Source organism: Neofelis nebulosa, chromosome 12 (assembly GCF_028018385.1).
Source record: "Neofelis nebulosa isolate mNeoNeb1 chromosome 12, mNeoNeb1.pri, whole genome shotgun sequence".
Lineage (NCBI taxonomy): Eukaryota > Metazoa > Chordata > Mammalia > Carnivora > Felidae > Neofelis > Neofelis nebulosa.
In genome coordinates, this window is record NC_080793.1 from 33,711,018 (window position 1) to 33,733,315 (window position 22,298).

The 22,298-nt window shown below is 47.7% G+C and overlaps 1 protein-coding gene across 19 annotated transcripts in view; it reads left to right on the forward strand.

Annotated features, from left to right (window-relative positions):
• Positions 1 to 22,298, forward strand: part of ANKS6 (ankyrin repeat and sterile alpha motif domain containing 6) — a 68,302-nt gene that overhangs the window by 12,451 nt on the left and 33,553 nt on the right. For 14 of the 19 annotated variants that reach the window (XR_009251553.1, XR_009251558.1, XR_009251554.1 and 11 more), the window contains exons 6-13: positions 273 to 421; positions 1,658 to 1,856; positions 2,620 to 2,669; positions 5,606 to 5,815; positions 6,893 to 7,046; positions 7,849 to 8,018; positions 14,657 to 14,840; positions 19,561 to 19,628. Coding sequence is in view for 4 of the 19 variants with exons in the window: in XM_058694792.1 (XP_058550775.1) it covers positions 273 to 421; positions 1,658 to 1,856; positions 2,620 to 2,669; positions 5,606 to 5,815; positions 6,893 to 7,046; positions 7,849 to 8,018; positions 14,657 to 14,840; positions 19,561 to 19,628 (1,184 nt within the window). In the remaining 15 variants the exon portion in view is untranslated. Of the gene's footprint in view, positions 1 to 272; positions 422 to 1,657; positions 1,857 to 2,619; positions 2,670 to 5,605; positions 5,816 to 6,892; positions 7,047 to 7,848; positions 8,019 to 9,569; positions 9,593 to 14,656; positions 14,841 to 19,560; positions 19,629 to 21,079; positions 21,361 to 22,298 lie in introns of those variants that run through there. The other 5 variants (XR_009251566.1, XR_009251567.1, XR_009251562.1 and 2 more) reach the window with 3 other exon arrangements.

A 22,298-nucleotide genomic window follows, 5' to 3' on the forward strand; every position in this document is an offset into this window, starting at 1 on the left:
GCCCCAAGCTTGTACTTTTAAAACACACTTACCCCACTGTCTTTCTGTGGGGAGAGGGCTCCTGGTTTTTCCTTCTGGTCAAGTGGATTAAGCCCTGCTGGCCTGTTTGCCACCTTTCGAAGACCAGACGGTGAAGCCGGTGACTTGATTCCAGAGTAACATAGACTCGAGCTGCAGGGCTGAGTTCTAAGGCTGACAGGGGTCTTGTTGAGCCCTCTCTCCTGGCCCAGCAGACGTATTTGCAGGTAAAGCGCTGCCTTTTGTGTCCATAGACACGGAACTTGTTCGACTGCTGGCATCTGTCTGCATGCAGGTGAATAAAGACAAAGGCCGGCCCAGCCACCCACCACCTCTGCCCCACTCGAAGGTCCGACAGCCTTGGAGTGTCCCAGTGCTGCCCGATGACAAAGGCGGGCTCAAGGTTTGCCTTTTCCTGTCCTAAAGGGCTTTAAAGAGAGCCAAGTTGATGGTGTAGGGGATGCCTGCCACTTCCTGTTAATGCAGGGCTGGTTTAGGGTGAGGGTGACCAAGCAGGGACGGGAAATAAGCTGTGGGTGAGCAATAAGGAATGGTGGGGATCAGGGAAAACTGGTGTGATCCTATCACATGCAGTGACTATTTTGCAAGAATGTGGGTTCATGTTGTCAGATTGTCCCATTTTTTTCAGGAAATGCTAGGACGCTAGATATGGAAACCCAATTTATAGATGTCGGGAACTGGAGAATTTTGCATGATGTAGTACTGGGCTGGCTGAACCAAATGCCTCTCCTCCAGGCTGTCTGTCTGCGGCCTCTGCTTCAGCATGTGGGATATTGCTGATTGCGCCATTCTGGGGTCTCCCTGCAGCCCACAGGCCTCCAGCTGGGGCTTTCTGGAAATACCAAAACAACCTCCAGTTGCTCATTTCTTTGAATTTCTCGTCCTCCCCATCCTGCTCTACTTGGTTGAAGTCACACTTACCTTTTCTCTATCCTGTCTGGGACTCTAGCACCTCCTCAAATCTGCAGACTCAGCTCCTGTTCTTAGCTCACTCACTAGAGCCCCGGGTTTTCCTCTCAGTGTTGTTTGTATAGGTCCCTTCAGCCCTGTGCTCGCTGCCATCTCCCTCAGCCAGGCCCTCACAGCCTCCCTTCCTGCTGTGTCATAACCCCCAAGCTGTCACAGGGTTAGGGACACCCTGGGGGGCAGCATTGGTCCTCTCTGTAGGTGGAGAGGCATCAGCTGCCAGAACAGATGGCCCAGGCCTTGGTGTGGACAACACCTCTTACACTGTCACTGGAAAGGGGGGAAGAGCTTATGCAGTGACTGATGCTATGGTGTTTGACGTTGCCTCTTGTCCATCTGTCTGTCTCTGACTCACTGTGAAACTTTGAGCAAGTTGGCACCCCATCTGGATCTCCATTTCTCAATCTGCGATGCGGAGATTGACTAGATGAGGGGCAGCAGATAGGGTCCACTGTCAAAGGTCAGAGCCTCGAAGGGCTGAGTCAGAAAGGCTTTAGAGAGAACCATGGCCTTATGGGAAGGGTTGCTGTGGCTGATTGGTAGTACCTGTCATGGGCCCAGGAGAGCAGAGGGGAAGTGTGTATAAAGTGTGTCACCATCCTTGACCTGGCTGTTCCTGGAGCATGACCTCTGCTCTGCGTTCCCTTGGCAGTCCTGGTGGAACCGAATGTCCAATCGGTTCCGGAAGCTCAAACTGATGCAGACCCTGCCCCGCAGGCTCTCCAGCAACCAGCCATTGCCTTTCTGTGATGAACCAGACTCAGCGCTGGACTCCACAATGAGGGCGGCCCCCCAGGACAAGACAAGCCGCTTGGGGCTTCATGATGTAGCCCCCACAGTGAAAGATAATGGTAAGAAAAAACTGCATGTGCTGTAAAATTTCCAGAACGGTCAAACCCAAATTCTCTGCCCTTTGTCCTACCTCTTGGGCTGATGTGAGAGGTGAGATGATACTGGAATGTGGCCCTGGAACAAAGTGGCTGGTCTGGGGAAGGAGAGATGGGCAGGGACACAAATGCGGTCAGCATGGTAGAATGGAGATGTTGGTGGCAAGGGTCCCTGGTTTCTGTCCCACACGCCTTGCTCAGGGCCTTGAGGCCAGCCACTGCCTCTCTCTTGCCTTTGATAGGTGATTTTCCCACCTATCAAACATGATTGATCTCTGGCACTGGAAGCATTTAGAAATAGAACGAGTTATCTGAGGGTAGGAAGTGAGCTTCCCAACGCTGGAGGTATTCAACAGATTGGATGACTTTGCCAGGGCACTGAAGGTGATTCCCACACTGATTGAACGGTTGATCAGATCACACCCCTTCAAACAGACTCCCCACACCCAGCCTTGCTCCTTTCACAGCACTGTCTGAGACAAGCTGTTGAGCTGGGTGCATCACTGTCCGACCCAGCACGCAGGGCTTTATGGAAAAGCTGAAAACACACTTTGAGACACCTTTTAAATGCTTTCCGTCTATTCAAGTATTGGATACCAATTATTATTAAATATTTAATCACTCAGGAGAGTTGGTTTTCCAGGATGAAGGCCACCCTGGTCACTCATCCTCATGCCATGAACTTGTTGGGAGGGGTCATTTCAGGAAACTTCCATTTGTCTCTCAGGTCCCGGGAGCATGAGAGGAGACAAAGAAGATGTGTTATTGACAACCATGGTGAGTGTGGGGCTGTTCTAAAAGCATTTCAAGTCTCTACCAGTCATTAGTTGATTTACAAGGCTGGATGTGGACATGTGTCTCTCTTGGTGGTGGTCGCAGATGGGGTCGATAGCAAAATGTGTGACAGTGGGCACAGCTCTGGCGCTGAGAAATTGGAACAGATGCCAGTCTGAACTGTGGGTAAGGTGGTGCTGGTGCTTAGTGGCCAGATGTAAGCCCTGGTTGCGTTCACAGGGAGGCAGCGCTGAGGACAGGGCTTGCTGAGTAGGAATTGATGGGTGACAGCGGAGTCACCGTTTTGGTTTTGGGGAGTCAGGAGGAGAGGAGTCCCAGAGGAGGCTGTGTTTCCAGCCTGAGAGGCCTCAGTCTCCTCATCTATGAATTAGAGATGCATCAGGATTAGTAACAAAAGTCCTCAAATAACTGGCATGAATGAGACAGCAGTTTCTTTTTCTCAAGTGCAGTTCAGGACGAGTATGTTGACACATGGTGTCCTTCTACCTGTTGGTCTCCCAGGCTTGGCTTCTGTTATGAGATGGCCAGCAGAGCTGTGGCCATTACTGCCTCCTTCTAGCCAGCAAGAACTATGAGGGGAGGAAAAAGTGGCCAGGGGCACACCAGGTGTCTTTCAAGAAGTTTCCTGGGAACTCACACGTCACTTCTGCTTATATCATATTGGCCAGCATTTAGTCACATCACACTACGTGTGGGAGGCTGGGGGGCTGGGAAAGGAAGTCTCTGTTCCAGGTGGTTGTGTCCCATCTAAATGCCAGGGTGTCTACTAAGGAAGATGTGGAAGATGGATCCTGGGGGACATCTGACAGTGTCTGACTTTAAGGGATGCTATCCTTCATGGCTGTTTCTTTGAATAAGGTTGTCCCCAGGAAGTGTTTAGCATAGTGCCTGGCCCAGAATGAGCTCCTGGTTATCTGCTGTATGATCTTGGACATGTGACTTCACCTTTCTGGGCTTCGCATTCCTCTTCTTTAAATGAGGGTTGGGGTTGAACTCAAGTCCATTTAGCTCTAAGACCCTAATCTGGAGGCTGGCCAGGAGAGGGCAGTATTGGAGAGGAGAAGGGAGCCGAAGCATCCTCAGAAGGGGCCTAGCGGGCTGGATCCTGACTGGGACCTGCTTTCTCAGCCCTGCCCCGCCCTGCCCTGCTCTGCAGTGGGTGTAAATTGGTGTCTCTAGACCAGATTACTAAAGTGGGAGCTTATACTACCTGATGTTTGATAATCTCATTAAATAGCAGTAATTACTTTTGTATGAAAACAGATCTATTCTTGAAATTTTGGAAGATTCAGTAAAATATAAAGAAGAAAAATAAAATCCCCCTTGATGACACACATAATCATGACTGACATTTTGGGGTAGATAAGTTTTGGGTATTTTTCTAACCATTTTTTAGCATTATGAATATATCACGTCCTACACGATAATGGCAAATTCCACAGCGCTTACTAAGTGCCAGCTGCTACTCAGAGCACTTTACATATATTCATTCATTTAGTCCCCCGGCAGCCCTGTGAGGTGGGCACTGTTCTCTTCCCCATACTATGGTGAGCCTGACTTATTAACAGTTTGTCTGACCATCTGTTCCATGTCATTAAACACTCTTAGCCACATCACATCTAATGGCTGCATGATGCAACATTCTGTCCTGGGAACGTGCCTCACACAGCAGTGAAGGCTTACCTGTTGGACTTTGGGGTTTTTAGTTTTTTGTTGTTGTCACGGACCTAATGAATATCTTTATGCCTCAGTTTCTCCCACTTGCCTGTTTCCTTGGGCTAAATGTCTAGAAATAGAATCTCTGGGTCAATGGGTGCAAATGTCATTGCCTTCCGGAAAGTTTGCAACAATTTAGACTCTGTCCCCAAGGAATGAAAATGTCCATCTGTGGTGGGTTTGTGGCTGCGGGCATCCTTAGTCCTCTTCCAGTCCCAGCCCCCTTGCTGGACGAGGTTGCTGAGGTCCGGGGGGCACGGCACTGTTCACAGATTCTCAGAAAAGCTCAGGAAAGCCAGGGTGGGACCCAGGATGCCTACCCTCCTGCGTTGGCACTTCCCTGTCCCACCTCCTCATGCCCCGTGGAAGGCACCGGTACGCTGGCCTACCCCTCGGCAGATGGAGGATGGCCAGGGAGCCCTGCCGAGTGGGCGTTTGCAGCCATCCTTGCGGAGATGCATGCCTGCCCGGCTCCCGAGGCAGGTTTAGCTGTGGGATGCCCTTCCCTGCAAAGCACCATCTGGCACCAAGTCCACTGTCTTTTCTTAATTAATGTTAGTGCGGACTGTGTGAATATTTTTCCTTGACAGTCCACCAGTCATCATTGTGTGGATTCTATCTAACTCTAAATTACATTTTCAAAATACAAAATTACAGTTAAAAATGTCAGCAGTGGGAGGTGTGGCTGGACTAGGGAGAGTGCGGTGGGGTGGGGAAGAGTGTTTGCTGGGCTCACAGACAGCCCAGCCTGGGCCTCCTGGTCCCCTGTGCCCTGTCCCTTCCTCCGGAGACCCCCAGCTCTGTACACAGGTCCTGCTCCTCTGGTTGTCAGGCCTGCCTGAGTTCTTTTCCCTGGGCCTGCAGTGCCCTCTTCCCCATCCACCTGGTGCCACCACCACAGCACACCCAGCATCCCTTGGCCTCACCTCGGCTCCCCATCCCCTCTGTTTCCATTCTAGCTGCTGCAATGGTCCCAAGAGAAGCTGGGGGTTGGAGCAGAGTAAATGGGGGTATTGCTTGGTTGCTGGTAGAGCAGAAGATACCACATGGTTTCTGGCCGGGTGTGGGGATGAGGGGGTAAATCATGGTGCCATTCTCTGAGAAGCAGGAGAAACCTGGAGTCTTTCTTGAAGAGCTGGGAGCCTCCCCCCCCCCCGGGGGGGGGGGGGGAGCTTGTCTAACCCACAGCCTGTCTTTTTCAGCTTCGAAATGGAGCCCCCTTCCCCAGACTCCCGAGTGACAAGCTGAAGGCAGTCATCCCCCCTTTCTTACCCCCTTCCAGTTTTGAGCTGTGGAGCTCGGACCGGTCCCGGACATGTCACGGTGGGAAGGCAGAACCCATGAAGACTGTGCTGCCCCAGAGAGCTGGCCGGGGTGCCCCCGTGGGCATGGGCGGTGGGAGCACAGATGCTGTAAGTCTCCCACTGGATGTACTTTGACACATCACTCACAATGAAGTTGGGGTGTGTTGCAGGCAGAAGGGACCTCAGACCCGCTTATCCAGCACGTTTCAGGCTTTTTTTTTTTTTTTTTAATGAGGGATATCCTTTTGTTTCAGTGTATCCTACAAAGGGACTTACTTTATTAACAGATTAAAACGTGGGGTGAAGGGAATGAAAGCGAGGGCCCCTCTTCTCTGTCTTTTCTCTGGGGCCCCAAGGAGCACAGCCTGAAGACCTGATCTCATCTAAGCTTCCCTATAGTAGATGGGAGACTGGGACTCAGAGAGGGGAACCAACCTGCTGCAGAGCACCCGGCCATGTGGCATGGGCCTGGGACCAGGAGTCAAGTTCTTGGTTTCTAACCAGCTTCCACATTACATCATCGCTCAGGTCCATAACCAAGACTATGTGCACTACTGGTGTTTTCTTACACCCACAAGGAGTGTGACTTCTAGCCTTTTGCCTACAGTGGCTTCTGACTTGTGGCCCTTGCTGTGTCTCTGTAATGTCCTGAGGTTGTCCCTCTTGATGAGGGAACTTATCTCCATCTGTGTAGGCTGCCCACACCGTAGATGCAGCAAATGGCAAACTGCAGATGAGGACTTAGGACCTTGCCCTGCCACTGTGTGCCGAGTGATCAGAAGGACCCAGAACCCCCATCTCTGTAAAGATGGGGCTGACCCCCTTTGCTGCTGCCTCGTCTCAGTATCAAGTCTCCAGTGGGAGAGAGCCTGGCCCTGGAGGTGCCTCAAGTGGGCAGGGCTGGTTTGCATTTAGTCTGCACTGTGGGAAGAGTTGAGTGATCCTGAAAGTGGGGTGATTCAGGGGGAACAGCGTCTCAGGGGCTCGGCCTGAGCTAATGGTCTGCTTGTCAGCAGATGAGGATGAACTCCCCTTCCCTAGGGGAGTCCCCTCAGGCTGAGCACCAGTTGGCCAGGGCCACATGGGCTGGGGTGAGCCAGTGGAATCCGGATCCCTTCTCCTGTGGTCATGTACGTACAGAGGAGGCAACAACAAACCGTAACCAGGACACCCACTCTATTGCAGGCTCCTGTCAGGCCGGTTAAATTTCCATCTCTCTCCAGAAGCCCCGCCTCTCCTGCCAATTCCGGAAACTTCAACCACTCACCTCATTCCTCAGGCGGCTCCAGTGGGGTCGGGGGCTCCAGCAGACATGGTGGGGAGCTGCATAACCGCTCAGGTGGGTACCGGGGGGGCCACTCCGGGGAGGCGGGAAGACCCCTTGGGGGTCTGTCCCCCCACCTTGCTTCGCCCCTGCGCTTGCTCAGTGGACAGTCCCAGAAACAACGGCACACACCCTGTTCCCTTCCTTGGTGTTGCTAAGGGACTCTTCAGTGAATTCACGATTTTGCCCCCAGAGTGGCACTGTTCAAACATGTGAAATGTTCACAGCAGTATGTGCCAACTGGTTATTGCCTCACAAATGTTAGTTATTGGTGTTTTCCCACTCGGATCCTCTCTAGCTCTCTAGAATTATTTCTTTCACAATAATTCGAGATTGCTGGTGGATTTGGGGAAACTGGGAGAGGGAACACGGCAGTCCACTGAGCAAGTTATTGGCACAGCTGTGGAGTGGGGTCGGTAAAGCTCCAGAAGGGGGGTCAGAGGGCAAGCAGGCAGCCCCTGTGTGGCTGCTGGAAGGGGCGGTGCTGGGGCTGCCACGGGCGGGGTGTCTGTGCCTTCCGGAGGCCGCACAAGCTGGCTGTGGCAGGGGAAAGTGAGGACAAGCTGATCGTGCCTGCACTGCCTCTTCCAATACCTCTCACCATGGTGCCTTTGGCGTGTGATGACCTCCGCACCTGGCCACCTCTGGTTTCCACGCGCAGGCCTCTTGTGGTCAGCCCTGACCCACAGCTGCAGAGGCTCAGGGGAGTCTGGGGAATGCTTCTCCAGCTCAGCAAGGTCAGCACACGAAGTCCACTATAGTCATGTTGCTGGACCCTGGACCCCTGAGGCAGTCATGTCTATTCCTCTTTCCTCAGGTGGCAGCATAGACAGTGTCCTGTCACAAATTGCTGCCCAGAGGAAAAAGGCAGCCGGATTATCTGAGCAGAAGGCCAGCCACCGGTCAAGTCCTGTTGGGCCAGCGCCAGGGTCCGGCTCATCTGAGCTCCCAGTCTCTCCTGCAGGCAGCGGCGGTCCCGGTGGCAAGGTGCTTGTTCTGTTTCTGTCTCCTGTTACACTCACACGTTCTGTCCTGATGTGGCCCACGTGCTGGGGAGCACAGGCACTGCCACAGTAGTGGGACGGCACTAAAGAGAGGCCCCTCCCAGCTGCCCGCTCCCGGGCTTTCTGAGAGGCTGGATTGTGCAGTTGCCGGGATCACACCCTGTGCCCTCGGCCCCCTACACGCATGGGTCTACCTCCCCCCTGACCTGCAGGGCACCTCCAGGTGCCTCGTTCAGCCTCGCATTGTTCATTGCTTAGAGTAAAGAGGTGTGAAGTGTGGGAACAGGAGCAGACTACCTGGGATCGGGTCTCAGCCCCACACTTCAGCCTTTCGAGTAGGGCCCGGCACCTGGCGAGCCTGTAAGTGTCAGCTGTAAGTGCTGACGTTATCAGCAGTAGTATCTGTGGTCCTACCTTCTTCGTTCACTGTGCACATCTTTGGGGTGTCTGCTTTGTGCCCAGCACTGCTAGCAGTAAGGATCCAGCAGTGAACCGGTGGTTTGGTGACCCTCTCAGGGTGTCACTGTGGACTGAGTTTCACTCAGTGTGGTAAGGGCTGTCGTGGAGAAGGGAGGATGCTGTGGTGGCACAGATGGGGGCTGCTACCCAAGCTTGAGGGCATCAGGGAACCCTAAATGGGGATCTGAAGGATGAGGAGCTGATGAAAGGGGCAGGGCTGGGGCAGGGTGTGACACCGTTCCACGGTCAGGGGGTAGCATTTGTGGCATTCCAGAGGGGAGGAGCTGCAGTCCTGCTGGTAGACAGGACAGAGTTGGAGTCTCGCCTCACTGCCTGGCACCTTTCCTCCACTCATGCAGCCCAAGAGCAGTCACCACATTGTCAGTATCTATATGGAGTTTGCAAGGGACAGGAAACCCTCAATGCCTCTCTGTAGTGAGAAGTCTTTTAGTGTCTATAGAATCTGACCCTTCTAGCTTTTGAGTCCCTCCACCTGGACTGATTGCTGGAATGACCCCCCCCCCCGACCCCCACCAAGTGTGGGTTCCTGACAGTATAAATTGGCCCCTCCTCAAGGTGCCCCTCTCCCTTGGTGCAGTGTAGCCCATTTCCTCCTCTGAGGGGACCCCATGGCCAAGCACTGTCCCACTCTTCATATTTTTTAGGTGGCTTGAGCTTTTTCCCAGAGAAAAGTTAGGTCACCTGAAAGCCTCACCCCTGGGCCCTTGCCCAGATGTGCCTCCAGAGACTGCTATTTTAACGGATGTATAAGCAATAGTCTTTATTTTCTGCCCACCACTGTTGGTTACAGAACTTTTTGTTTTTCAAAGTCCCTTTTGCAATCAGACATACAGAATTAGGTTCCTTTGCTCCAGAAAAAGTTTCTCTCCCTATGCATTAGCATATTTTCCATTATGTTGAAAATTACTTGTGTAATAGGACCTGTGTAATTAAGTTCCTTTTAGAATTCAGCTCTAGAAAAAAAATGTCTCTACCAATACTTTCGTACATTTTCTTTCTTCATATAGAAAGAATTATATAATTATTGTATTTCTCTTTTTGCCTTTGCTGCTAGGAAACTCAGAGCTACTAATTAAAGTAAGTCTTCTGGTGTGAGCTTTGATATCGTTTTCCTCTTCTCTGTTGTTTAAATTTTTCTGTTTCTATTTTGATGATCTTATTAGATGTGTTGGATATTATTAGCTTTTCTTAACTGGTGTTAAAAATAGGTAGGTGTCTAAGTTATAAATTATATCAACTATTGTCTCCCTTGAATGCATTTATTATATAAAATCTATGTTTAGGTATATTCCAATGAAAGGAGATTGTGTCCAAAGATACACTCAGGAAACAAACCGAGGAAACAGTCCAGGTCAATGACACCTGATATTCTTAACAATATGCTGTAACCTTGGGGAGCTGTCTAAAAATTCAGGTCTCTGGGTGCCACCCAGGATAACTGTATGAGACTCTTCAAGATGGGATCTGAGAACTCTGATTTTCCCCTGAGAGAGTATTGTAATCAGCCCAGCCCAGGGCTCTTAGAAACCACTGCCCTAAATCAAAGGGCACAAGGGGTGGGCTTTCTGTCAAAGGCTCCAGCAGCAAAATGGAGACATGAAGTGTTTTTCAAAGACTCCCTTAGGAAGAATTAGAAATTAGCATTCAAAATAGGAGCCTACTGAATCTGGTTTTCATACTTTGCTTAAAATAAGCACCACTGTAATGGTAGCATATTCACAAGGCATGGCTTCTAGCATGTTCACGAATCAGCCTGAAGCGAACCTGAGGAGGCACAGAATCAGGGGAGTCAGAATGTGTGTCGGTGCTTCCCAGACCTGTGGAAGCTCAAAGTCCCACTGAATACATCAGCTCTCTCTTCTCACCCTAAAGCTTAGTGGTTTAAAACAGAAAAGCGTTTCTTTAGCTCCTGAACCTGTGGGTTGGCGGTTTAGTCTGAACTTAGCTCGGTAGTCCTCGTGGTCTGGAGGGATCACTTACACATTTGGCTGTTGGCTGGAGTGACCAGGATGACTGGGCCATGCATGTCTACAACAAGCTTAGATGTGTCCTCATGGCAAGAGCCAAAGGCATGAGTTGAAAACCAGTCAGGTTGTTGAAGCAGATCAGCACACCCACTGCAGAAGAACACACAAACACACATTGCAAAGGGTATGGATTCAGGGAGGGGTGGAGATGACACCATTAACAAGATCTGCTATGTGGGGAACATAGGGAACAGTTCAGATATTTTATTAGAGCATCCCAGATAATCATATTTATCTGCCCCTCCCCAACAATGCTGCTACAAGGTCCAGAGTATCATGTTTGTTTGCTTCGGCTGGGATAGATCTGTTTAGTATGGATATACTAATTGTTTGCTGCCTAATCAGAAGCTTTGTTATTGAATGTCTTTGTTTATAAAAAAGCAGAAGGAAGAATTTATCAACAATATAGGCAGCTAATTGACAGTCTTTCAAAATCGAAGAGAGGCATCTTGTTCACTCTGGGATGTAGTTAGGAAGGGCATGAAGGCTTAGCAGAAGGAGAGGTGTACCCACTTCCAGGCATTAAAACTATTTATCTTAGTCTCTGCTATCCTAGTCAAGATGTCCAATTTTACCAAAAATTATAAGACCTACAAAAAGGCACAAAACAACTGCACACCCAAGAAACAAAGCTGTCCTCAGAATTTGATTTAGATATGACACAGGTGTTGGAATTACATGACAATGAATTTGAAAGAACTACAATTGTCAGAGGCTCTAATGGAAAATTTGAACGTGCGAGATCATATAAGTAACTATTTCAGCAATAGATAGAAACCCTAAGAAAGAAGGAAAATTCTAGAAATACAAAACTTGTAACAGATAAGGAATGTCTTTGATGGGCTCCTCAATACCCTTGACACAGCCAAGGAAAGAATCCGTGAAGTTGAAGACTGGGTGATAGGAATCACCCAAACTGAAACACAAAGGAAAAAAGAAGTTAAAACAAAAATAACAACAACAAAAACAGTAGAATTATATCCAATGTTCTTACATACAGGTAATAAGAAGCTCTGAAGAGCAAGAGAGTGGTAGGACAGAAGGAATATCTTAATGCCTGAAAATTTCCCCAAATTAATGATATATTTCAAAGCACAGATCTAGGAAGTTCAGAAAATTCTCGCTATAGAATAAATCCGGAACTCTCACTATAGAATAAATATAAAAAGAATACACCTAGCCATATCCTATTTAAACTACCAAATAACTCTCAAAACTCAGTAAAAAGCAAATTTAAAAAATAGGCAAAATATCTGATACTTCCTCAAAAATATACAAATGGTAAAGAAACATGAAAAAACGTTGAACATTAACTACTGAGGAAAATGCAAATTAAAACCACAGTGAGATAGCACTAAATACCTGTTAGACTGGCTAAAACTTAAAAACTTTAAAGAAACAAGTGCTAATGAGCATATGGAGCTCCTAGAACTTCAGTGCTCAGGGCAACGTGATAACAGTACCGCCATCTTGAAAAGGTTGGGCAGCGTTTGATAAAACTATATACTTACCCTATGAACTGGCTGTCTCCCTCCTAGGTCTTTACCCAAGTGTATTTTTAAAAAGTATTCATGCCAAAATCTGTGAATGTTTATAGCAGTTTAATCCATAATCACGCCAAACTGGAACCATCGCGTCAACAGGTGAACGGGTAAACTAACTGTGGTACATCCACGCAGTGGGACACTGCTCAGCTGTGGCAAGGAGCACACTGTCAGTACATGCAGTAACTTGAAGCAGTTTGCTGCACCAGACCCAAAAGTCTACATGTTGTGTCATTCTATCTATGTGACATTTTAGAAAAGACAAAAACATAGGGATGGAAAACAGATCAGTTATTTTCATGGGTTGGGATGAGGGAGAGATCGAATACAAAAGGACAGGACGAGGGAATTGGCTAATGGAGCTCTTCTCTATGGTACCCCCCCCCCCCCCCGTATTTATCAAAACCCATTGAATCGTGCACAACAGTTATTTCTGCTGTATGCAAATTAAAAGAACAAACAAACAAACAGTATCGGCCAGGAACCAAAGAGGGAATGCAGACTATAACGACATATCTAACTATATTACAAATGACTGACATAACCACACGTTGGGAGATGGGGGGAGAAAACTAGGTCAAGGGGATATGGTGAGGTCTAAGTAAAAGACATAACCATACCCAAGCACTGTATCCTAGTTGATCGTTTGTTGTTGTTGTTGTTCTTATAGGGATGTGGGTTTAATTCCGAAACCACTTTATTTATACATTTTGTATACATGTACACTTTACATATATACTAGGGTTGAGCAAATAAGTAATTATAATGAGCCCAGTTTTTAACTGTCAGAGATTGAATCAAAGGGGAAATATTAGAACAAACCCCGTGGATATTGGATTGTTGTCAGAGGAATCGGTACGAATGCGTGGTTGTAAATGTGTGTGTGTGCGTGTGTGTACACACAGATTTATATGGAAGTAAGTCGGGCTATGTGGATGCTTGGCTTAGTATACTTTCCTGTCTGTCCACTGAGAGAATGTAGAATCAGTGATATCCCAGTAGCCACGAACAGCCTAGTACCCAGATTTTGGTTCCTAAATACCACGCTCCAATAAAAGGGACCAGAGCCTTGGAGAAGTGGTTTATTCCAGTACTGGGTCCATGGAGATGCAAGATGAGCCTGAAGCATTTTGTGGTGTCAGAAAGTAAGGAGATGATCTTAAAAAGAAACAACAACAACAAAAAGATGGACATGGGGAAAGAACATAGGAGCCAACCTGAAAGATATCAGTGCCCCAAACTGGAACAGTTTGAACAACTGTAAAATAAATCGCAGTAGTGATTAGATTATAAAAGAAACATCCACGAGCCCGTACTGCTAGGAATAAATAACTGAATAAATGGGGGAAGTAGTATCTCTTCCGTCCAGAATTCCAGAAAATAAATGTGAAAGGAATAAGGGAAATAGATCTCCTATCACTAGAACATCACAGTAGTAATTGCTATAGACAAGATCGACCAAAGAATGCCAAAATTAGTGGGAGCAACAAGATATTTAGCTCAAAATATCTCCTCCCCACCCCAAATATTTGTTAATTATAAAGAGAAATGGTATCACTTCACAATGGAGAAACCCAACAGACACCACCTCAACTAAGTGATCAAGGTTAACGTTATCAGTAATAAGAAATGGATGCTGTGTGACCCCGGGCATGATGTGGTAGGAATGGCTCATTACCTCTGGGGTCATTAATCCAAAAATCCATAAACAGATCTAATTACGAGAAAATGTAAGACAAACCCAAACTGAGGGATGCTTTGCAGACACCTCAATTCTTCCACAGTGTCAAGGTCATGAAAGAAGGAAAGACTGAGTTGTCACAGAGGAGGTCAAAGAGACATGGCAAGTCTATGCAGTGTGGAATCCTGGACTGGAACAAGGACATTAAGTGGAATAACCAGTGAAACCTGAGTAAAGTCCATAGCTTACCTAATAGTACTGTGCCGCTGTTAACTTCTTAGTTTTGATGATTGTGCTACGGTTATGTAAGATATTAACGTCAGGGGAAGCTGGCTGACGGATACACAGGAATGCTCTGTTCTATCTTTGCAGCTCTTCTATAAGTCTAAAAGTATTTAAAAATAAAAAGACGCTTTTTTTTTTAACTAAATGACACACACACAAAGGGGAAAAATGATGCGTACTTTGGTGAGAAGTTGGAAATGACTGGTTTAGATGAAGGAACGTCAGGAGCAGAAAGGGACCTCGTGTATTTATAAGCCACACTTCCATTTAGAGCTGCATTAACTGAGAGGTAAGGGGACTTGGCCAAGGACACAGTGCTGGTAGCTCTACGGGCAGGATTAGTACCTGGCTTCCTGGCTCCTCAAGTGCCACTTTTTCCATCCTACCCCCTGCCTCTGTGCTCCAGGGCAGGATTTTCCTGTCCCTGTTCCGATAATACTGTTTCTGCTTTGCATGTTTTTTTTTTTTTTTTTTAAAGTAGATTTCATAGTCCTGCTTAGATATCTTGCTGAGTCAGCTATCACCCGTGTTCCCTGTCGGGTGTCTGTTTTAATCACTTCTACCTTCCAGGTGATGGCTTACATATTTGTCTTACTCTTTTCAGCAGAAACTGGAGACGAGCAAACGGCCTTTGTCTGGAACTTCCACTACCTCCAAAAGTACCTCCCCCACACTCACGCCCTCCCCTTCGCCCAAAGGGCACGCGGCTGAGTCCTCTGTGTCCTCCTCGCCCCATCGGCAGTCCAAGAGCAGTGGGGGCTCCAGCAGCGGCACCATCACAGATGAAGGTGAGCCCCCCAAGGTCCCAAAACGCCAGCCTTTCCTCTTTGCCTCTGTGACCTGGCAGGTGCTCTCATTGCTATAGCCATCCTAGGTCCTAGGTCATTTTAAAAATTTCAAACAAAAACACCTGTCTCCATTCTTCCCCAATTCTACCTTGTATTTTTGTCTTCACTTTGCTAATCATCCGGTAAGCTCCCTCAAAATGTTTTTGAACTTAGTAGAGTTTCGTTTACGTACACAGACATACACTTGTAGAAATGCTTCTCCAACACCAGTGAAGTACCTTTCCCTGAGCCTTGTACAGATCAGAATTCTGTCATTTGCAAGTAATGCAATCTCCACTGACACTGGTTTGAGCAAAAGCAAAAAACATAATTTGTTGGCTCATATAATGAAAGTGTCCAGGGTGTGCTTCAGGCGTGTGTGGATCCAGGTACTTTGGGTGTGTTTCTCTCCATATCTTAGGTAGGCTGTCTCTAGGCGGTGGCAAAGTTGTCCCCCATGAACTTCAGGCTTGCTTACTTCTCCTGCTAACTTAGCAACGCCAGCAGAAAGAGTGCTTCTTTCTTAGTAGGTCCAGCAAAATCCTGGGGTAAACGTCATTGGCCTGCCTCATCTCTATTTATAATGACGGGACATCTGTGTATCCTTCACTGTGCGTCTGTGGCAGTGGAACGTGCTGATTGACTGGGTGCAGGTCACATGTCTGCCTTTGTAGCTGGGCTCAGGGTCTGCCCTGCTGACACTTTGTAGATTGGGAGCAGGAGAGAGGGGACTCCTCAAAGGAAAATCAAAGTGCTGTTTCCAGAAGGAGGAGGGGAGGGATGGTGGGCAAGCAGAAACAGTAGCTGTCCTCTGTAACCAGGAGAACTTTAGAACCTGTGTGGGTGAAGTGCAGGTCCCTCCTGTGGGGAAGATGCAGAAAGGACGATGGAGTGGAGGTGTGCTGGGAGGCCCCAGATAAAGATAGGAAGATATAAAAGACAAAAGGAGATGAAGAATCCTGTCCCTTGAACTGCCCTCTGGTGGTCCTGGCAGTGGGGGGAGGCGGGGGGAGAGGGGGAGCAGAGTTATGAGGAGAGATGGGACCCAGGCAGGTGCAAGCCAAGTAATAGTGTTCAGAGAGGAGAGAAATGTCAGGTGTGCCAGGGCCTCCCAGACACAGCTGCAGGTGTCTCCCCGCAGCTGCCTGGAGGAAGGTGCCCAGCAGGTGATAAGTGCCCAGCAGGTGATAGGTTGAAATCAGCCGCACAGGCTGTGGTCTGGACTGAGTTGGTAATGCATGCTGCCATTGGCATCCTCTTTATTTGGGGGCTGCTTTTATTGTTTTGTGATATCTAGTGCAACCATATATAAAAGCTTCAGAGATTCACTAGCAACCCTGTTCCTCCCTAACCGTGTTTTCTACGTGCAGTCATGAATTCTCCCACCTTGGAGGCTTCCAGGAATCCAACTCTTAGAAGTTCAGTTAGGTATTTGTACCCCCCACTTTTTCCAAAAAAGAGTTGAGACCGTGGCAGTCTGTATGCACTGTCCATGCCCACTCTTTTCCCTCTCTCTCATTATTTAAAAAGGTTTGCAAGCCCTGGTTGGGATAAAACAGAAGAGGACCTGACCGCAATTTCTTTTTAATTTCCCTGGTGTAGAAAGCCTAGTTTTCCCCTCCAGAGTTCCTGGGTCTGGAGGCAGCAAGACCTTTGTCCCGTGGGCATGAGACTATCAAAGGACAGACCTGCAGTCCATCCCCAGACAGCTACTTTTTATGACATTCTTCTGGGAAACACTTTGCCCCAGTCGAGGACCACATGCAAGCCTTTGCCCTGCCCTGTCTTTCCTCCTGCGGCCCCTCCGGCCCCCTCTATGGGGAGTGGTGAAGCCTGTGTCCCGGGTGCCTTAATCTGTGCTGGGTTAGCTCAGTCAGGGTGGGGATTCAGCTGCATTCAGCACAATACATTTAAGTAACCACCACACAAATGGGGTCAAATCTGTGTTATCAGCCAGGCATGGAGTGCCATGGCACAGGCTTCACTGAAGAGCAGGCACTCAGGCCAGGCCGGTGGGCCAGAGTCCATCGTTGAATCTACAGGAGATGTCTAAACCAGTGATGAAACACAGCCATTATAAGTCAAATTACAACAACAACAACAACAACAAATACATAAAGAAGCCAAAGAAAAGAAAGAAAAAGTCAAATTATATGAACTTATATAATTAAATTATGTTCAATATAAAGGTATGGGGTACTTAAAACAAAATGTTGTTATTTATTAGTACATTTTGCTAATACTTGTGCTGTTTATGCCGTAGGAATACTATGTCATGATGTGCTACTACACACGTCCCTTCTCCGTTTCACTTTCAGGAACATTAGTTGTGTCGTTAGCCTAAAATCATCCAGGAGCAGGGTACTGACTCCATGACATCAGCAAATGCCACCAATCAGGGGTCGGTTTACTATCTCATAGACCATCTAGATGTAATCTGGACAGTGATGGAGAAAATGCCCATATTGCAGATGAAGGTTAAAAGTGTGTCTGTCATATTGTGGCTAGCACAAAAAAATTGCGACAGTGTTCTTCCAGGATTTTAAAACCATTATCTCATTCAGCAGAGTTGCTCACATGAAATTCCAATATGCGTCTTCATTGTTTCATTTCCTCTTACGTGTTCCCATCCGCGGAACTCCCCAGCGGCATCCCTGTTGGAACTATACTCATTGGCTGTGGACTCAAGAGGAAGGGAAAAATCAGTGAAAGTGTTCAGTGAGGTGCCTCAAATGCAACGCAAGCATTGGCTGCATGGGATCTATAAGAAACAGTCTTGTGTAGTTTATTATTATACATAAATTGTGTGCTATACGTCCTTTATATCAGTAAAATCTACAGTAATCTTATGTACCTACCTCCCTACATACGTTTTCCCTCAGAGAGCCGGTTGCTAACCATTTCCCGGCCCTCCACTACGGAGAAAGACTGTGTGTGGTGGGAACAGCCCGAGCAAAGGTTTGGTGCCACGGAGCAACAGTGGGTTCAGTGTGGCCTGGGACTCGATTCGTCTCGTACAGCCTAGCGCAGTAGTACTCTTCCGTGAAGCCTTTTCCGGTCCTTCAAGTGGGTCAGCTGTCCTCTCTGTCCCCAGACCCTCTTGTCGATGCCCCTCATCACAGTGCTTGTCACCAAGGAGAGAGATGGCGGTGTGTAGCTTCAGGCCTGGTAGCTGGACCACTGGTGTGAATTCCTGCTCTGCCGTGGACTGGCGGCATGATCTCCAAGATATGGCAGCCACGCTTTTCCGCCTTGCTTCCTCATCTGTAAATGGAGACACTGATAGGATCGTTACGGTCATTGTAAAGAGCAAATGGGTTACCTATGTACAAGGTGACTGATGGTGCAACAGCTGTCACCCTCATCATTTTATCTTCCCAGCCACGCTGAGCTCCTTTACAGCATGGACCTTGCCATCCTTGTACTCCCAGCGTGTAGTAGGTGTGTTGGTATCCACTCTTGAATGAATGAATTAAAGAAGGAACTCAGGGGCGCCTGGGTGGCTCAGTCGGTTGAGCGTCCGACTTCGGCTCAGGTCATGATCTCGTGGTTTGTGGGTTCGAGCGTCGGGCTCTGTGCTGACAGCTCAAGAGCCTGGAGCCTGCTTCAGATTCTGTGTCTCCCTCTCTCTCTGCCCCACTCCCCCACTTGTGCTCTCTCTATCAAAAACAAATGTTACAAAAAAAAAAAGGAACTCAGACCTCCTAATCTCCAGTCCCTCTTCTGTGAATTGCACCCACTGCCCCAAGACCTTTGTATTTGCTGTTCCTTCTGCCTGAATACTGCCTGGTGATCTTTCCCTTGGTATTATGCAGTTCACTCCATTTACTGCTCAAATGTTACCTTATATAAAGGAGACCTTCCCTTACCACTCTCTATAATAAATAATGTTCTCCCATTCCCTGTGATATTCCCCTGCCCCCTTCCATCCTTCCTCAGTGCCTTTGGCCTGGCAGCCTGCTTATCTCTTTTGGTCTTTATTGAGTCCCTAATGTCTGGACTGGTAAATCCCTGTTGAATGTGTGAATGAATATTTTTTCAAACTACCCCCCCCACCCCCACCCAGATGCTAGTCTTGTCTCCTTTCTTCACCCTCCCTGCTCTGAAATCATGATATCCAAAATCTTCTGTTTTCTCCTGCTCTGTGCCCCTCTGGCTCTGCTGTTCCACTCAGATGTGTCTGTCCTTCCTTCAGGAAGCCCACAGCCTCCTCACACTGAGCCAAACTCCAGTTCTGGTCTGAAGCCACCTGCTTGTTCTCTTAAGTTTGTTCTCCGCCTCGCTGACAACTTGCTGGCATTAGCATTTGCTGCAGGTGCAGCTACCAGCAGTCAAGAAATCATAATTAAAAACCATTCTTGGACAGAAAGTGGAGTTTTAGTCCTAGCAGCTAGAACTCTGAGAACTTGGGGGTTGCAACCACTGGAGGGTCAGCCTGGCCACACACACCCCCATGTTTGGATCTGGGGAGACGCCAAGGGCCTGCCCTGAGGGGAAGTATGGCTCGGACCCACCCCCTGCCGCATTCACACGAGTGCAGCTTAGATCTTTGTGTGTTAGAGTTTCTTGTGACATTTCATTTGAAATAGGATTGCCACTGTTTTATGAAAGTTTGAAGACCACTGTTCTGACGCCTTTTGCCAAATTCTAAAATATCTTTTCACATCTTTCCCTCTTGAAGATGAACTGACTGGAATCCTTAAGAAATTATCACTTGAGAAGTATCAGCCCATTTTTGAGGAGCAAGAGGTAAGGATGTTATTTTTGAATGTCCATCTAAATCTTACCATAAAAGAAAATGGTCTCACACATGTGGGTGTTCATCCTGCAAGCCTAATTGATCTCTCTCCCTGAGACGGCAGGCGGAATTTGTGTTCAGCACACTTAGTGCAGTTCACCGCAGTGAGATCCCGGGACCTTATGGCTTGTTCTGTTGGAACAGAATTTTGTGATCTCGAGCACCGCTCTCGCTAGTGAAGTTTGTGTCTGTCCTGCACGCACTTCTGTCGAAGGTGATTGACCGGCTTTCAGGTTTAAAGAGGGTCATAAGCAAATCCTAATGAATCTATGCTAAGTGTCTGCATGTAGGCTCTGTGTTAATCTGAGTGCTTAAAAGCACTCACAATCACATTTTTTTTTTGCAAAAAAAATACTGTTCTGCAGTTTGGCCGTTTCTCAAAATGTTAAACATAGAATTACCATGTGACCCAGCAATCCCACTCCTGGGTATATGCCCAAGAGAACTGAAACATATGTCCACACAGAGACTCGCACACGAATGCTCACAGCCACGGTATTCCTCATAGCCACCAAGTGGCAAACAACTCAGATGTCCATCAGCTGGTGAATGGCCAGATTTGTTAGTGCTATACAATGGAATATAATTCGGCCATAAAAAGGAAGGAGACACTGACACGCTACAAAATGAAGGAACCTCGAACACATGATGCCGAGGAGAAGCCAGTCACAAAAGGCCACATATGGTATGATTCCATTTATAAGAAGTGTCCAGAATAGGCAACTCTGTAGAGACAGAGAGTAATTAGTGGTTGCCAGGGAGTGGGGGAGCACAGAACGGGGTTGGGGGGAGTGACTGCTTATCTGGGGGTGGGTTTCTCTTTGCAGGTGATGAAAATGTTCTAAAATTGAGTGTGGGGATGGTTGCACAGCTCTGAATATATTAAAAATCATTGGATCATACACTTCATTTTCTTAATTAAAAAATTTTGTGATTTGCACATAGTTGACACCCAATGTTCCATTAGTTCTAGGTGTACACCATAGTGTTTGGCAAGTTTATATTTTATGCTGTGTTCACCACCAGGGTAGCTACCATCTGTCCCATCACGTCGCTAGTACAGTAGCATTGACTATATTCCCTATGGGTTGTATACTTTAAATGGGTGGATTGTACAATAAGTGAATTATATCTCAATAAGTTGTTTAAAAAAAAAAAAAACTTCTGTTTTGGCCAAATAAAACTCCTCTGCAGGCCCACTAGCCACCAGGGTACCACCATTGGTTTAGAATATTCTGCCTGGTTGAGTACATGACAGCTGTCATAATTACAGTAGCAATCACAACAACCACTCAGTGTCCCTGACAGGCTTGCGATGCTATTGAGGAGTTTGTACTTGGCTTTAAGAAGCAGACAGAGTGCAGTGGCTTCCTTCCTCCATTTGCTTTTCTGCCATATCCAGTGTGTCCTCCCTGCGTCTTTGGCATTTTAAACTTCAGTAGTGACTTTTTCTCATCGCCAAGAAGTCTTTCCTGTGTGCTGATGGCTGCCTGCTTTTGTTTCATCCGTTCCATACCCTCCTGGAGTATACAGAGAACACGTCTCCAGGGCCATGTCTGTTTCACAAGGCAACGGTAGTTCTGAGTTCTTGGCTTCCTCCCAGTTTTGGAGCTGGCATGTCTGGGGCATACCTGTCACTCACCATCCTCCGGTTCTTGCAGTTGTCCCTTGTAGGGAACTGAGGTATGTTCCAGATGAAATGGGAGGCTTTCAGAGTTTTAAAGGGAAGGCGGAAAGCGGACCATGCAGATTTGCTGTGGTCTTAACCCACCCACTTGAAAGTCTCCACGGTCTCTGGGGCTGGGAATGTGCAGAGTCCTGAGACAGCACTGTTGGAAGGGGTGCTGGGAACCAGTGGCCAGAGGGTTTCTGTGTGTGTGAGGTACTGTGAGGCTAGCTGAGCCAGTGCCCTTGTTAGGAGCCAGCTCAGCAGTCCCCCCGCCCCTGTGCTTAGCCCCTCTCTGGACAACATACGAGCTAGGTAGCACTGTGTGAGATTTGCTGTCTATCCACCCGGAGACCCCATGCTCCCTCGAAGGCTTTGATGGGACTCAGGTTTTAACACCCTTGATTGCCCCTGCCCTCACCTCCTCACCCATCCCCACAGCTGCAGGGCACTTGTTAGTCCCTTAAGAAATTCCTTGAAGAACCTGGCATACAGATAGAAATTTTCCCTCACTTCCAAGGCTGGTAAAAATTTCTCCCTATTATTATATGCTTTTAGTCCGTGTTGAGAATTTGGAAGAGGAATGAAGTTAATACATTTTCTCATCTTGTGATTTTGAAACTGAAGACAGACTAGTAATTTTCATCTCTCTACTTATATTAGGATGGATTTGGCTGCGTATATTGGAAAATCCCCAAATAATAGTATCTTAAACAAAATGGAAGGTTTTTTTTTTCCCCAGAAAAAGTTTTGAAGTGAGTCATCTAAGCTCCTTCTAGCTTCCCTGCTCCACCATCACTAGGGTGTGTGGCCCTCATCCTCAAAGTCCAGTATGGTTGCTAGAGCTCCGGCCATTACATCCACATTCTAGGCACCAGGATGCAAGGAGATGGAAGCAAAAAGACACATGCTCTCCTTTTTTAGAGAGACTTCCTCAAAGTACCGTAAACCTTCT